This window comes from Capricornis sumatraensis, chromosome 7 (genome assembly GCF_032405125.1).
Source record: "Capricornis sumatraensis isolate serow.1 chromosome 7, serow.2, whole genome shotgun sequence".
NCBI lineage: Eukaryota > Metazoa > Chordata > Mammalia > Artiodactyla > Bovidae > Capricornis > Capricornis sumatraensis.
The window spans coordinates 116,138,174-116,151,957 of record NC_091075.1 but is presented as its reverse complement, the minus strand read 5'-3'; the positions used below and the strand labels follow the sequence as shown (position 1 = coordinate 116,151,957).

The window sequence follows — 13,784 nt, the reverse complement described above, 5'->3', positions numbered from 1 at the left end:
GGGCTCTGTCTGCGAGCGGGTCTGAGGCTCGAGCGGAAGGAAACAGACTGATCAGTGTCATACCAGGGGTCCCTAGCGAGCTGACATGGGGGCCAGGCTGTCCGGCTCTGACATCCTTTTGATCCCAGGAGCCTGATGCAATTTGCTGAGCCTGGAAAGAAAAACCCCTGCCTTTGGATCTCACCCAGGGAGCCTGTCCAGGATCCAAATAGGGTAGCCTCAGTGACACAGTAAAGGAGGGAACTAGAAATAGGGAGTTAGGGCAGTCTGAGCAGGGGAAGAGGGTCTGTCTCCTAGAGGAGGGGGCAGGCATCTGAGCAGGGAGGGACGGGGAGGAAGCAGAGGAAGGCATTTGGTTTTGCAGACATCTGTCAGCCCCTGTGAGCCGGTAATTGATGTCCAGCCTGCGGTCCACGTGCCTTTGGCACGTGACTTGCTTTGCCCGTGGAAGGGGATGTGATGTTTTCCAGGTATAAGCAGACCCATGAAGGTCCCCGTGTGGTCTCCTCTGCGCCTCTGCCACGAGACTAGCATGTCCGCAAGTAACCACTGATTCCAGAACTAGAGACCCAAACCCTGCCCAGGAGCCACGGCTAGGCAGTCCCAGCCAAGCCTGCCAGGACGCCCGCTGACTCAGAGACCTGGGAATGAGAAAGAATGCTTGCTGCCCGGAGCCGAGGCGCTCTGGGGCTGTGTGCTACTCAGCTCTAGAGCAGCAGACACTGCCTGACACACCGGGTCTGTGGGCATCAAAGTCGACGCTGTCCACCCACCCCATCTGGCTTCTGGGGAGTTAGCGAGCTTCCTAAACCATGAAGCCTAAAAAGCTGAAAGCCCTACTGTCACTGTTATTGATGTCCTCAAATTCCTCATTCCCTTTACAACCACAACGCAGCCTGTCTTCTCCCCTTTTTCTTTCCTGATAGTCACAAAAAAAGAACCAAAGAAAATAACTGAGATTTCAGCTCCATTAATTTTTCAGGGCACCATAAATTAAAGAGCAATTGCAACGCAGTGGATTTCTGCAGGAAAATAAGTCTCTGTGATTGTGCTTTAGTCTAATCACATGGAAAGCTAAGTAGTGCTATTAATACCCCAAAGCACATGCTGTCCCAAAGGAGAGCACCTGGAGCAGAGGCAGCCCGCCAGGCCAGGGAATTTCAGGGACATCCTGAACTTCAGTCAGTCAGTGAGGACCAGGTCTTGACACAAGACTTGCTTTGGCCAGTGGTGTGTGAGTGGGTGTGATGTATTCCAGGTCAAAGCAGACACACTAACTTGAGGACCAGCAAGGAGGCCAGCTCCTGTAGACAGCCATGGCTCAGGCCAGGCAGGAAGTTTCATTTGGAGGTCCCTGACCATGGTGGTCCCTACTGGTAGAAATTCATTCATTAAACTGCCATCGATCCATCTACATCATCCATCCACCCCCACGCATCCACCCATCCATCCATCCACCATCCACCCTCCCACCCACCTATCCATCCACCCACCCCCACGCATCCACCCATCCATCCATCCACCATCCACCCTCCCACCCACCTATCCATCCACCCACCCACCCATCCACCCACCCACCCATCATCCATCCACCCCCACGCATCCACCCATCCATCCATCCACCATCCACCCTCCCATCCACCCATCCATCCACCCATCCATCCACCCACCCATCATCCATCCACCCCTATGCATTCATTCTTCCATCCATCCACCTATCCATACCTTCCATCTACCCACACCCCCAGCCATCTAGCCGCCCATCCACCCACTGATCCATCTACCCACCCACCATCCATCCACCCCATGCATCCATCCTTCCATCCATCCACTTATCCATCCTCCCATCGATCTATCCACCCACCCACCCACCATCCATCCACCCCATGCATCCATCCTTATATCCATCCACCTTCCATCTACCCCCACACCCACCCATCTATCCATTCATCCTCCCATCCATCCACCCATTCATCCACTCATCCATCCCCCTTCCTTCTATCCTTCATTCCATATTTCCAGCCAGGAACATGAGATAAAACTGTGAAAGAAATGGCCAGGCATAGCCCTCCCCCCCCCCCCCCCAAAGAGCTGACCTCAAGTGTGTGTGTAAAGTATAGACAATAATCAAATAATGACACAAATATTTAATCGGGCATTGTGACCCGTGCTGGGAAAGAGAGTCACTGGAATCTGGAAGAGTGTGGAATGGTGAGTCCCAGGCAGGTCTGGGAGCACCCAAGGAAGCTTCTGACCCAGATAGCTTCCATCTGCTCCAGACCCAGGCTCTGCCTTTCCCACCCTTTTCCAACCCTGGGAGCTGGCCTGTGTAGGCGGCATCCCCAGACCCCTTCTCCCTGGCTTCTAGGGGGTTCAGCTCACAGGAGACTGAGGACAGGAGGAGAGAGACAGGTACCATGACTCCTGTTCTCCGACTGCCCAAATGCACAATTTCTCGGGGCTGAGTGACTCTCCCCGGGGCCAGCCTCCTCCTCAGCCCTTTTGTCACAGTGGGGCTCCAGGCCTCTTATCGGGCAAGGTGTTTGGCTGAAAAGTGAAAGTGAAAGTCGCTCGGTCATGTCTGACTCTTTGCGACCCCATGGACTATACAGTTTATGGGATTCTCCAGGCCAGAATACTGGAATGGGTAGCCTATCCCTTCTCCAGGGGATCTTCCTAACTCAGGGATGGAACCAGGGTCTCCTGCATTGCAGGCGGATTCTTTACCAACTGAGCACCCAGGGAAGGCTGGAAAGGTCCCTCAAAGTATCTCTGTCAGAATCCCTGGAAGCTGTGAAAGGGACCAGATGGACAGAAAAAGGACTTTGCGGTCGATTCAGTGAAGATGCGTAGATGGGAAGGGTGGTCTGGATTATCCAGGTGGGGCAGAGGGAACTCACACACACACACACACACACACACACACACACACACACGGCAACGTGAAGACGGAGCAGGAAGCGTTGAAGACGCTGCCTTTGAAGCTCAGAATGACTCATCACCAGCCACAGAATTCCAGAAGCTGGTGGAGGTGAGGGAGAGAACCCCCGGAGCCTCCAGGGGGAGAGTCACCCCACACACGCCCTGGCTTTGGCCTCATGAAACTGATCTGGGGCCTTTGGCCGATACACTTCTGTTGTTTTAAGCTGTCAGGTTTGTGGTCGTTCCTTATGGTGTCTGCAGGAACCAGACCCAGGCCTTTCCTCCAGGCGGGCGGCCCCTCCTCCAGGGGCCCTCAGCCCGCCCCCTCCCAGCCCTGGGGTCTCCTACCGCACCCTGGCTGGCCCTGGAGAGAGCCCCTCCCAGCCCTGGGGTCTCCTACCGCACCCTGGCTGGCCCTGGAGAGAGCCCCTCACTGCACACTCCTCAGTCACCCATGAAGGTGCCCTGGGCTCCTGCGGCCCTGCTGGACTGCCCTCAGAGGAGAGGACGCCGGTTTGGGGTCAGAAGGACAACTCCCTCTCCTGGTAAAGGTGGAAGAGGCTTCCAGGCGGAGGGAAGGGCATGGGGTGGGAGGGTGTGTGGAATGTTCTGGAAGTGGAGGGAGGCTCCATGGCTGGAGTGTGCTGGGGGGCAGACTGGAGGGTCTGTCAACCATCTAGTGAGCCTGTTGTACGTCACCTCCATCCCACCGGCTCTCACTTGAACCCATGAGCTTCCGAGGGGCACCTGACCATTCGGCCCTGGGGAGCACGGGGTGATGGGGTCCCCGGCTCCAGCCCCGGGGAGCAGGGGGTGAGGAGGTTCCTAACCTCAGCCCCGGGGATCAGGGGGTGATGGGGTCCCGGCCCCAGGCCTGGGGAGCCCTCCTGCAGCCCAGGGCTCCCGGGTCCCGGGTGATGGGAAGGCTCCCTGTCCTCCAGGCTTCCCCCGGGCGGCTCACCTTGCCCTCCTTGGTGTAGGCCAGCAACTTGTCCTCCTCCCGGGGGTGGAAGATGAGCGTCTCCACGGAGAAGGAGACGACCTGTTTCTGGAAGGTGGCGCCCTCGTCCGCGCTGAGGAACAGGCTCTGGTCCCGGTCGCTGAGCGAGGAGCTCACGAGAATGATCTGAAAGACACCGGTCAGGAGATGCGTCTGCGCTCTTCGGGGCCACTGCCTGCAGCGGGCTCCCCGCAGCCCCCAGCGGCAACCGGCCCAGCCGACACTTGGCTCCAGACTTCCCGCCTGCAGAGCCCGCACGGCAGTCCTGCGGTTCGGAGCCCTGTTTGCGGTGCTTTGTTACGGCCGCCCCAGGACACTGACTTGTCCAGTGAGAGCTCTGCAAGGGCTGGGGCAGGGGGTGGGGAATGCCTGGAGGAGGCTTATTGTGAAGAGCGCCGGGAGCAGGGGCCGTGTGGGAGGCTGCCTCGTCCTAGCTGGAGGCTTCGGGGTGGAGCCGGAGCCCACCCTCCGTATTCTCCCCCTGACCTCAAGCCCAGCATTGGGTCGCGCTGGAGATGACGGGAGATGCATACGTCTTAGAGTGGCCCCGACTCCACTCCGACGTGAAACTGATGGCAAGGCGCCCCCCGAGAGGACGAGGGGCACCTCCACCATGCGCACCCCCCAGCCCCCACCCCCTGAGGTCCCTTCATGTTTGCCTTCCCTCCAGGTCCCTCTTCTCACAGGTACAAGCCCTGCCGGACTGTGTGTGAGGATTGTCCACCGTGTCACAGAAAGGTCAGGACAGGCCAGCCAAGGGTCAGAACAGGGCAGCCCTGGGGCCACTCGGCAGAATGACAGGGCCCTGAGGAGGGACACACGCGAGCTCCCGGTGCGGGGGAAGGTCAACCAGCCGAGGCTGAGTCAGGAGCACCGAACGCAGGGTGGAGGGCCTGGGAGCCACTTGGTCCAGGCCCCGCCCCCCAGCACCGTGGCCCCGCCTCCTGCTCCATCAGAAGAACCATTCACCCCCCGCACCGAAGCCGGGGGACTCTCCTACACACGCACCTTGTAGAACCTTCACGGCTCTTCACAGCCCCAGGAGATGCCGACTCCATTATGTGGGTCCTAGGACCCTCCCGACCGCCTCCGTCCACATCCCCGCCCGTGCCCCTTTCCACCTGGGCGCACACCCTGGGATGGCCTTCCTCCTCTGGCTGGTTGGCTCTCCTGCTGCAAGGCTGCTGGGGGCCCAGGACTTGTCCTCAACACTCTCACCCCATTTCATGGAAGAGGCCTCCTGCACTGGGACCAGAGCCCTGTCGGGTCAGGGGTACATCTGTGGAGGTCACTACTGATGCCCTCCCCTCCCCTCCCCACAGGGCCTGGGGGTTCCACACGCAGGATGAGTGAGTGAGTGAATGAATGAGGGAGGGAAGGAATGAATGAATGAGGGAAGGAATGAATGAATGAGGGAAGGAACGAATGAGGAATGAACTATGTGTCGGCGGAGCAGGGGGCTGGGCACACACACTCCGTCTCTGGGTAGCCCAGCTCAGGTTCCATGTCTGTGTGACCAGTGCCTTCTGTGCTCCTTGTCTGTACAATGGGAAATGACAGGGTGAGCCCGCCACGGAGGGCTAACATGGACGCGACAGCCGGCCTGCGTTACGTTCCGCTTGGCGACTGTCCTTGTGCCGCTGTCCCCCCTGCTTGGCAGGTGGGGAGACTGAGGGCAGGCGAGCTCCTGTGGTCACAGAGCCACGCTGGGTAGGGCCAGGGTCACTGGCGATTCCACACAGGGCGGGGTTTTAGCTGGGCTGGAGCTGGCAGCCTGGGTTGGACTAACCCGGCCCAAGATGAGCTCAGCTTTCCCTGGGAGGGAAAGTACAATGAGACGCCCCCGGAATGACTTTCCCAAACCCCGACATGCCTCTGGAAGACAACAAAGCACATGGAGCATAAATCAATGAGCTGCACAAAACTCCTGTTTCTTGTGAACAAAGGATACACCAGTGTGTTCCTTTTTTCCAAGGAAACCTTCCTGGGCTCCTGGGTGAGGTCATTCACCTTCAGCAGAAAGCCTTCTGTCCCCCCAACAAGCAGAGGGGCTTGGAGCCTGATTGCTTGGTGACTCTGATCCCTGAAAGGGGGACACGTGCTCGGAGATGTTCCTCATGGTGTGGTTTACATGCAGGAAAAATGGGAGGGGTGGCGGAGATGGTCAGGGGAGCCAGAGAGCGTGCACAGATGTTTCCATGGTGTTTAGGGACAAGAGAACTAATGCACTCACACACAAAAGAGCAGGACCTTGTAAGCAAGTTCAGTTTCTGTACATTTCCCTTTGGCAAAACTGTAAGGACGTATATAAGAGTTTTGTCATGGTAGGTGTGGAAAAGTAAGTGTGATTTTGTCAGTGGACAATGCATAGAAAGAAGGGTGGAAGGATTATTACTCAGCCATAAAAAAGAAGGACACTTGCCACTCGTGACAACACTATGGACTTGGAGGGCATTATGCTGAGCACAGTAAGTCGGACGGAGAAAGCAAATACTGTGTGATCTCACTTATGTGTGGAATCTAAGAAGAAAACGAAAAAACAACAAGCTCATAGATACAGAGAAGAGACTGGTGGTAGCAGAGGTGGGGGATTGGGGATGGGCAAAATGGATGGGTGGGGTCGAAAGGTACAAACGCCGGGTTATAAGAAGCAGAAGCCCTGGGGAGGGTCTGCAGCACGCTGAGAATAACCAACAAAACTCTACTGCACATCTGAAAGTTGCTAAGCGAGTAGATCTTAAAAGTTTCATCACACAGAGAATTCTGTGGCTATGTAAGGAGACCAACATCGCCTAGAGCTGTTGTGGTTACCATTTCACAATGTGAACAAATTTTATTCTGTTGCACTTCTGAAACTAATATAGCTTGTCAGTTACAGCTCTGTTTTTTAAAAAAAGAGAAAGGAAAGAAACACAGGGGGTTATTAATAGTGGTTAGTCTTAAGCGGTGGAGTTAAGATTTTTTTAAAATTTGAAATAAACTTTTTAGCTTAGAATAGTTTGATATTTTTGAAGATTTTTTTTTTTTTGATGTGGACCATTTTTACAGTCTGTGTTGAATTTGTTACAATATCGTTTCTGTTTTAGGCATGTGGGGTCATCTTAGCTCCCCAACCAGGGATTGAACCTGCGCCCCCTACATCGGAAGGCAAAGTCTTAACCGCTGGATGGCCAGGGAAGTCACAAACAGTTTTAGATTGGTGGAAAAGTTGCCACGATAGTACAGGACATTCCCACACAGCGCATACCCTGCTTCCTCTATTATTAACAGCCGATATCAACATTATAGGTTTGTCACAATAAGGACCCAACATCGACACGTTGGTTGTATCTAAACCCATATCTAAACCACACGCTACATTTCACCCCTTTTCCACTGAGGTCTTTCTCTGCCCCTGTGCCAGCTTCCCACATGACACTTAGTTGCCCCTTCTCCTCGGGCTCCTCTAGGCTGTGACACTTTCTCAGACTTCCCTTGTTGTTGATGACCTTGGCAGTTTTGAGGAGGCCTGGCTGCATATTTTGTAACTGTGTCTCCGTTTGGGTTCGTCTGCTGCTTTTCTCTTGCTGATGCTGGGGTTCTGGGATTGAGGGAAAGAGCCGGGGAGTGGGGGAGGTTCTAGGTTCCCTGATCACAGGGGTAGGGACGTAACTCCTTTTGCTCCCTCCGGCATCCGGCACATGCCTGACCCCGAGCTGTGGGTCAGCCCAGGCCTGCAGGATTGTAACCTAAATCATGCAAGAATTTAGGTTGCCCAGGGTTTACGGGAGCAGAGCAGGGGACGAGCAGAGCAGGGGGCGTCAGATCCAAGTGCAGAACAAAAGGAGGGCTTCGGGAGGAGGCGACGCCCAGATGAGCTTTGAAGAATGAACGGAAATTTGATCCAGACCTGGGGAAGGGGGCTCTCAGACAGAGAGGCCAGCAGGACTGAAGACAAGCAGACGGGGGTCCCTGCTGAGACTGTTCATGTCCTCCTCCCACCTGTGTGTACCGTTCCCTCTGGCTGGAACGCACAGCAGGACCGAGACCCCCCCCCTCACCCCCGACCTCACCACTGACAATGAAGAATCAGATTTCCAGATTTTTTAAATGTCACAAAATCCATGTGTGATAACATGAAAATTTTTGAAGTTTTCTGAGCCCTGAGTTCTGGGCAACTTCAACAGAGCTGAATGTTTCTCTCTTCTTATTCATGTGCCTGCTTTGAGGGTGCCCCCAGCATGAGTTCAGCCTGTTTTTATGATGGGACATCCTCCTCCTTTTCCAGTGCTTCTCCAATACCTCTTCATCCGGCACAGCTAATTTCGAAGGTCACCTCCTCCAGGAAGACGTCCATGATATACATCCTCCTCCTCTGCCCCTTCCCCAGCATCTCATGTGTTCATTTGCTGCAGTCTAACATTCCTAGGGTTCTCTCTGTGAGTCTGCCTTTCCCTCCAGGCGGGGAGGCTGTGCAGCCTGGCAGGGCCCACTCCTCGTCCTTGCCATTCAGCCCAGAAGATAGGTGTTGGCATTCCCACACAGAATGAGGTCCCTGGGCACAAGGTCGCCTCTCCATGACAGCCCTCAGTTACAGCTAAGGCCCTGTTCATGGTGTCACCCAGGCAGAAGGAAAAGGAACCTGAGGAAGTGATTCTGGCCAGGGGCCCAGCAATCTGGATCACGGGCTATTTTTGGCCTCAGAGTGGGACAAGCCAGGAAAGACAGGGGAAGAAGAAAGTGCTGACAAGGAAAGGATTATTGGAGCAAAGAAAACAAATCAATTAGCATCGTGCAGAGAGGAGGCTGGCAGATTGTTCCTCCAAATTGGGAACCAGACTATTTTCAATGGTGTATTTTCACTGCTTACTATTCTGGGGAAACATATGGTACTCGAGCGAGGTTCTGGGGGCCTGCAAGGCTGGATGCCTCAAAATCAGAGGCAGCTCAGTTAAAGGGAACTATCTGATAGATTCACTGGACTAACAGCCAGCCCATATGAAGCCTGAGTTTCAGGGTCTAATTTGCCAGGCCACGTCCATGGTGCAAACATGGAGCCCCTTGTTCAAAGAGAATCAGGAATTTCAAGATGGGACCAGTAGAGCATCAGACCAAGCATGGATCCTCCTGAGATGGCTTGGGTCACACACTCACGGAGTGGGCTCTTCCCAGAGCTATTCGGTTAATAACTCCAGGACCAGTGGTAGCAGCACCCTTGGAGACTGTCAGACTCACGGTGCCTTGGCCCCACTGGGACCTGCATTTTCACGGCCCCTGGTGAGTCCCAGGCGCCCTCCCTTGGGTGGGGGGTGCTGCCTTAGGTCGCAGGTCCTGCTCGTTTCGGCCCTGTGCCCAACTCCAAGCATGCTGGTGGACCTGGCCTCTGCTCCCTGCCAAGTGACAAGGAAATAACCAGCTGCATTAGAGCCCCGCTCTCAGCCTCCTACTCATCCCATCCACTGCGATGCTGCCCCGTAGGATGGAGGTACCCACGACAGCCCTGGAGTCCAGGGAGGCAACACTGCTCATGGACACGGAGGCCACAGCAGAGGCCTGCCAGCGCGGGGGCAGTGCAGGCTCTGGCGGCCTCACCCCTCCAGAGCCGGGGGCAGGGAGCTGGCCCCACCCCTCCAGAGCCGGGGGCGGGGAGCTGGCCTCACCCCTCCTTTGCTCCTGTGAGCTTTGCACCCTTGGGCGAATCACTTCACGTCTCTGAGCCCGTTTCCTCCCCTGTGAAATGAAGATAGGATTCCCACGGCAGAGGTGACTGGAAGAGAGAAAGGAAGCAAAGTGCATAACAGGCTGAGACGACAGCGGGTTTATTCTCGTGGCATTTTATTCTAAAGAAGCTGGGTTCACCAAGCATCTCCTTGGGTCAAGGCCCTGGAGCTGAGGCAGCTCAAAGGCGGTGGTGAGAAGGACAGTATAGGAAGCACATGGCAGGGAGCTCCAGGACAGATGAGGACAAAGGCCAACAAGCTGTCCCCAGGGTGACGAGCTCTTTCTCTAAGGCGTGGGGCCAGGGCATGTGGGTTTGACTGCTTCCCTAATTGTGTACCCTGAGCTGCCCTTGCCCCAGCCCAAGCCTGGCCTGGGGTCGAGGGCTTCCTGCAGGTGGTGTCACCTGAGCTGGGTCTTGAAGGATGAATAGGAGTTCGCTAGGGGAACCAGTGGCGGTGGAGTTCAGGGGAACAGCACATTGATGCTGAGCGGGAATGACAGGACCCTTGTTTAGAAGAGAGTCACCTGCTTGGGGATTTGGTTTTCAGTCACATTATTGACATGTGCTTTATCGGATATGCTCCACCCACACCAAAGTAGCCTGGATGTCGGTGGGTCGGTTGACCAGATTTGCTCCCCTGCATAGGATTTGTGGCAGAAATGGGGCGAGGGGAGGCCTGACACCGGGCAGTGGGCACAGAGGAGGGGCCGTCCTGTGCAGGACACGAATACAAGCCACTGTGACGTGGAGTGGCAGGAGCTGCCGTGAAGCTGGCCTGCAGCACGGGCGTGGGCAGAGAGCTCCCTGTGGCCCGCTACAGGCGAGGGGGCATGGGGCTGGGGTGCTTGTCTCCCTGAGGCTAAGTTCCCCAGGCCTGCAGCCTCTGTGCCTCCCCCAGAGCCCCTGTCTGTGTTAAAACAGATCGATTAGCTCTCTCCGCCAGGTGTTCTGGGTGGGAAGCCTGCACAGAGACCGGGCCTTGGAGGCCTGAAAATTAACAACCCTTCTGTCATTTCCCTGCCAAGCCCGGCAGGTGTCCCCAGGGTCCCACTCGCATCTGGTTGGAGAGACGCAGGAAGTACTAAGCAGGGTAGCTCTGGGGCGGCACAGCAGGGGCAGGTGGGGGTGGTGTGAATCGCTGACTGCACTTCGCGGTCACTGCAGACCTGCTAAGCTTAGGTGCGATCATCCCCATTTCTCAGATGGGAAAGCTGAGGCCAGAGAGGCCTCGCGGAAGTTTGTACTGTCAGCCAGGTTTGCACCCAGCACTTCCCTGCATCACTCATCCACACCACATCATGACCAGTGATGTGACTGCGTCAGCCCAGAACGTGGAAACGACGTGGGGCAACGGGCCTGGGAGGGTCTAGACAGATTCGCTCCCCCGTCCCCCACCACCGCTCTAAAGACTATTAGGCATGGCTTCCAGACTGCAGGTCAGTCCTGAATCTGGGGGATTCCTGATCCCATAGAAGACCGGGATGGTGGGGGAGGCAGGCTTTCCGTCCATCTTCATCTTTGTTTCCCCTGCTTGGCCCACCATTCTATTCTCTGAGGCCATTCACGCACCCATTCAGCTATGTGTCAGACCGCAAGCTGGGAGATGAATCTCACAGGAGCCTGGCCCCCAGGGAGACCATAGCAGACAAGGGAAGTTGTTGAATGATGTGAGCCGTGCACTGGGACAGGCGACCCTGAGAAGGGGCTGGAATGGAGGCGAGCTGTGTGCTCCCGGCAGGAGTGGGTCAGCGTTGGCCTAGTGCAGAGAGGTCCCCCAGGAAGGGCAGAATGTGCAAGATGCCGATGTGGGCCTCCCAGGACCAGGTCAGGAGGTTTGCCTGAACCTGGAACCCTGGACACCCTTCTGGAACCCTTCGACATGGGCCTGCCCCTCCCTGGCTGCCCGGATCATGTCCACCTGGCCTCCCACTCAGACCTGCCCTGCCTGAGTCGCCCCTGCATGAGCCACGTGTGGTCCCACCTGCCAAGTCGCCTCCTCTGGTGCCCTGCTGGGCTTCCATTCCCCTATCTCCTCCAAAAGGTGGTGCCAACATCCCAGTCTGCCTTGCAGCGTAAACCCTAGCTCTGAAACCTTGAGTTAAAAAAGGAAAACAAACAGCAACCAGCAAGTGGTTCTCACCTCTGCCAGAGCTCTGGCTGGGTACGCCACAGATCTTGGGTTTCCCTTCAGACTCTTTATCAAGGAGAAGACTTGTTTTTCATCTTCTCTTTACCAAGTGGAGCCCTCAGAGGCTTCCCTCCGCATCCCCGGGGATGGGGGTCCTCAGGAAATTACCTTCCTATTTAAAACCCAATCGTCCAGTGCATTCCTTGCCAGACAGATGCGCCCAGCTGGGGACACAGGAAATTGGGCTTTGACGCCTGGAGAGGCAGACATTGGAGAGAAACAAATACAGCAGCCTCCGCCCCCTGGGTCTCAAATTAGAATCTGTGCAGAGCATCTTACATACGCCAGTGTGAGTCATCCTGAGTGAGAATAACTCTGCTACCCGGCGAGGAGAACGCGCGGCTGAATGCCTCTCGCTGGGCTATTCAGCACGCACTCGGATTGCTACCCAGGGTGTTAGCAGAAAGTTACTCCACGTGACGGCTTTCAGTCTGGGGGGTGCCGAGAGAAAGCAGAGCCTGGCGGAGATGCCGCTCTGCTGGGTAACCTTGGGCTCGTCTCTCTCCTCACCTTCAACTCAGAAACAATCATTTGTTCTGGGCTGAGGTCCTAAATTAGGTGCCACGTATGAAACTGTGGCAGAAATAGAAGGGCTTTTCATGGCTTTTGTGCTTTCTTAAGCCAGAAAGTACAAAGTGACAGGCAACTCGCTCCAGTATCCTTGGCTGGAGAATTCCCTGGACAGAGGAGCCTGGCTGGCTACAGTCCGTGGGGTCGCAAAGAGCCAAACACGATGGAGCATGCAGGCAAACCGGAAAGACCTATTCTTGAAGTCACAGATCATCGGAATTTGTGCAAACACAAGTGTGTGGCGCTGCGTCCCTGCTTGAAACCCTCAGGGCCTCTGCTGCCGGGGCTCCTGGGTCTGATGTTCACGACTCGCCCCAGTGACCTCACCCGGCTGACTTTACTCCCCGGCACCGGCCCAGGTCCAGCCTTCAGACCATGTCCACTTCCCCAGATGTCCGCTGCACCCTCACACTCCTTTGCCCTGGGAAGCCCTGGCTGTCTTCTCCCTGACCGCAGTGAGGAAGCAGGCCTGGAGGGGGCAGGCCAGAGGCTGACCAGGAGGACTCAGGGGTTATCAGCTGAGATAAGCTGGTGGCCTGGGCTGGGGCAGACGTCATGCAACTGGAGGAGAGCGGGCGGGTGTCCGTGACATTTCATGGTCAGAGTTCAGCGGGTTTGGTGAAGGAAATAGATGGAGAAATAACGGAACACTAAGCGCGTGGCTTGGACGGGCGTGTGGACACTGACCGCTGGTGGACATGAGGACCAGCCGGTGAGGGGGAGGGCTGGCTTAGGGGATGAAGAGAGGCCCAGGGTGAGCCTCACACTGGGGCTGAGCTTCCTGAGGGTCACCCCAGATGGATAGAGGAGCTCGGGGTTGGTACTTGGGGTAAGTTCAGCAGAGAAACCTGCCCTGGGGTAGGCCTTTGGAAGGTCCATGCTCAGACGTGTGACTGGGGGTCCTGGGAGTGGAGGACCCTCCCAAGGAGTGAGAAAAGAACTGGCCAGGGATGGGGACCAGAGAGACCGCTGCAGAAGGTGCCTACGGGGAGGGCCCTTCCCCTGGGCCTTAAGGCTGAGGGGGAGAGACAGGGAGTAAAGCAAATGCCGGAACACAATGATTTCAGACAGTGAGACGCACTACGAGAAAAATGAAATCAGGTGATTAAATGACTGTGTGTATATACCTGCGTCCATGTGTATGCACACACACAAGCTTGTATGTATGTATGACCACGAGAAAAATAAAATCAGGTGATTAAACGACTGATGTATATACCCGTGTCCATGCGTATATACACACACAAGCTTGTATGTATGTATGACCACGAGAAAAATAAAATCAGGTGATTGAACGACTGATGTATATACCCGTGTCCATGTGTATATACACACACAAGCTTGTATGTACATATGGCACACAGGCATTCATATATGTATGTATAAAGAGATACATACACGTG

At 55.7% G+C, this 13,784-nt stretch overlaps 1 protein-coding gene across 1 annotated transcript in view; it reads right to left on the bottom strand.

Annotated features, from left to right (window-relative positions):
* SORCS2 (sortilin related VPS10 domain containing receptor 2) overlaps window positions 1–13,784 on the bottom strand; it is a 506,368-nt gene that overhangs the window by 83,861 nt on the left and 408,723 nt on the right. The window contains exon 4 of the mRNA XM_068975604.1: window positions 3,884–4,048. Within this exon, the coding sequence (XP_068831705.1) occupies window positions 3,884–4,048 (165 nt within the window). The remainder of the gene's footprint in view (window positions 1–3,883; window positions 4,049–13,784) is intronic.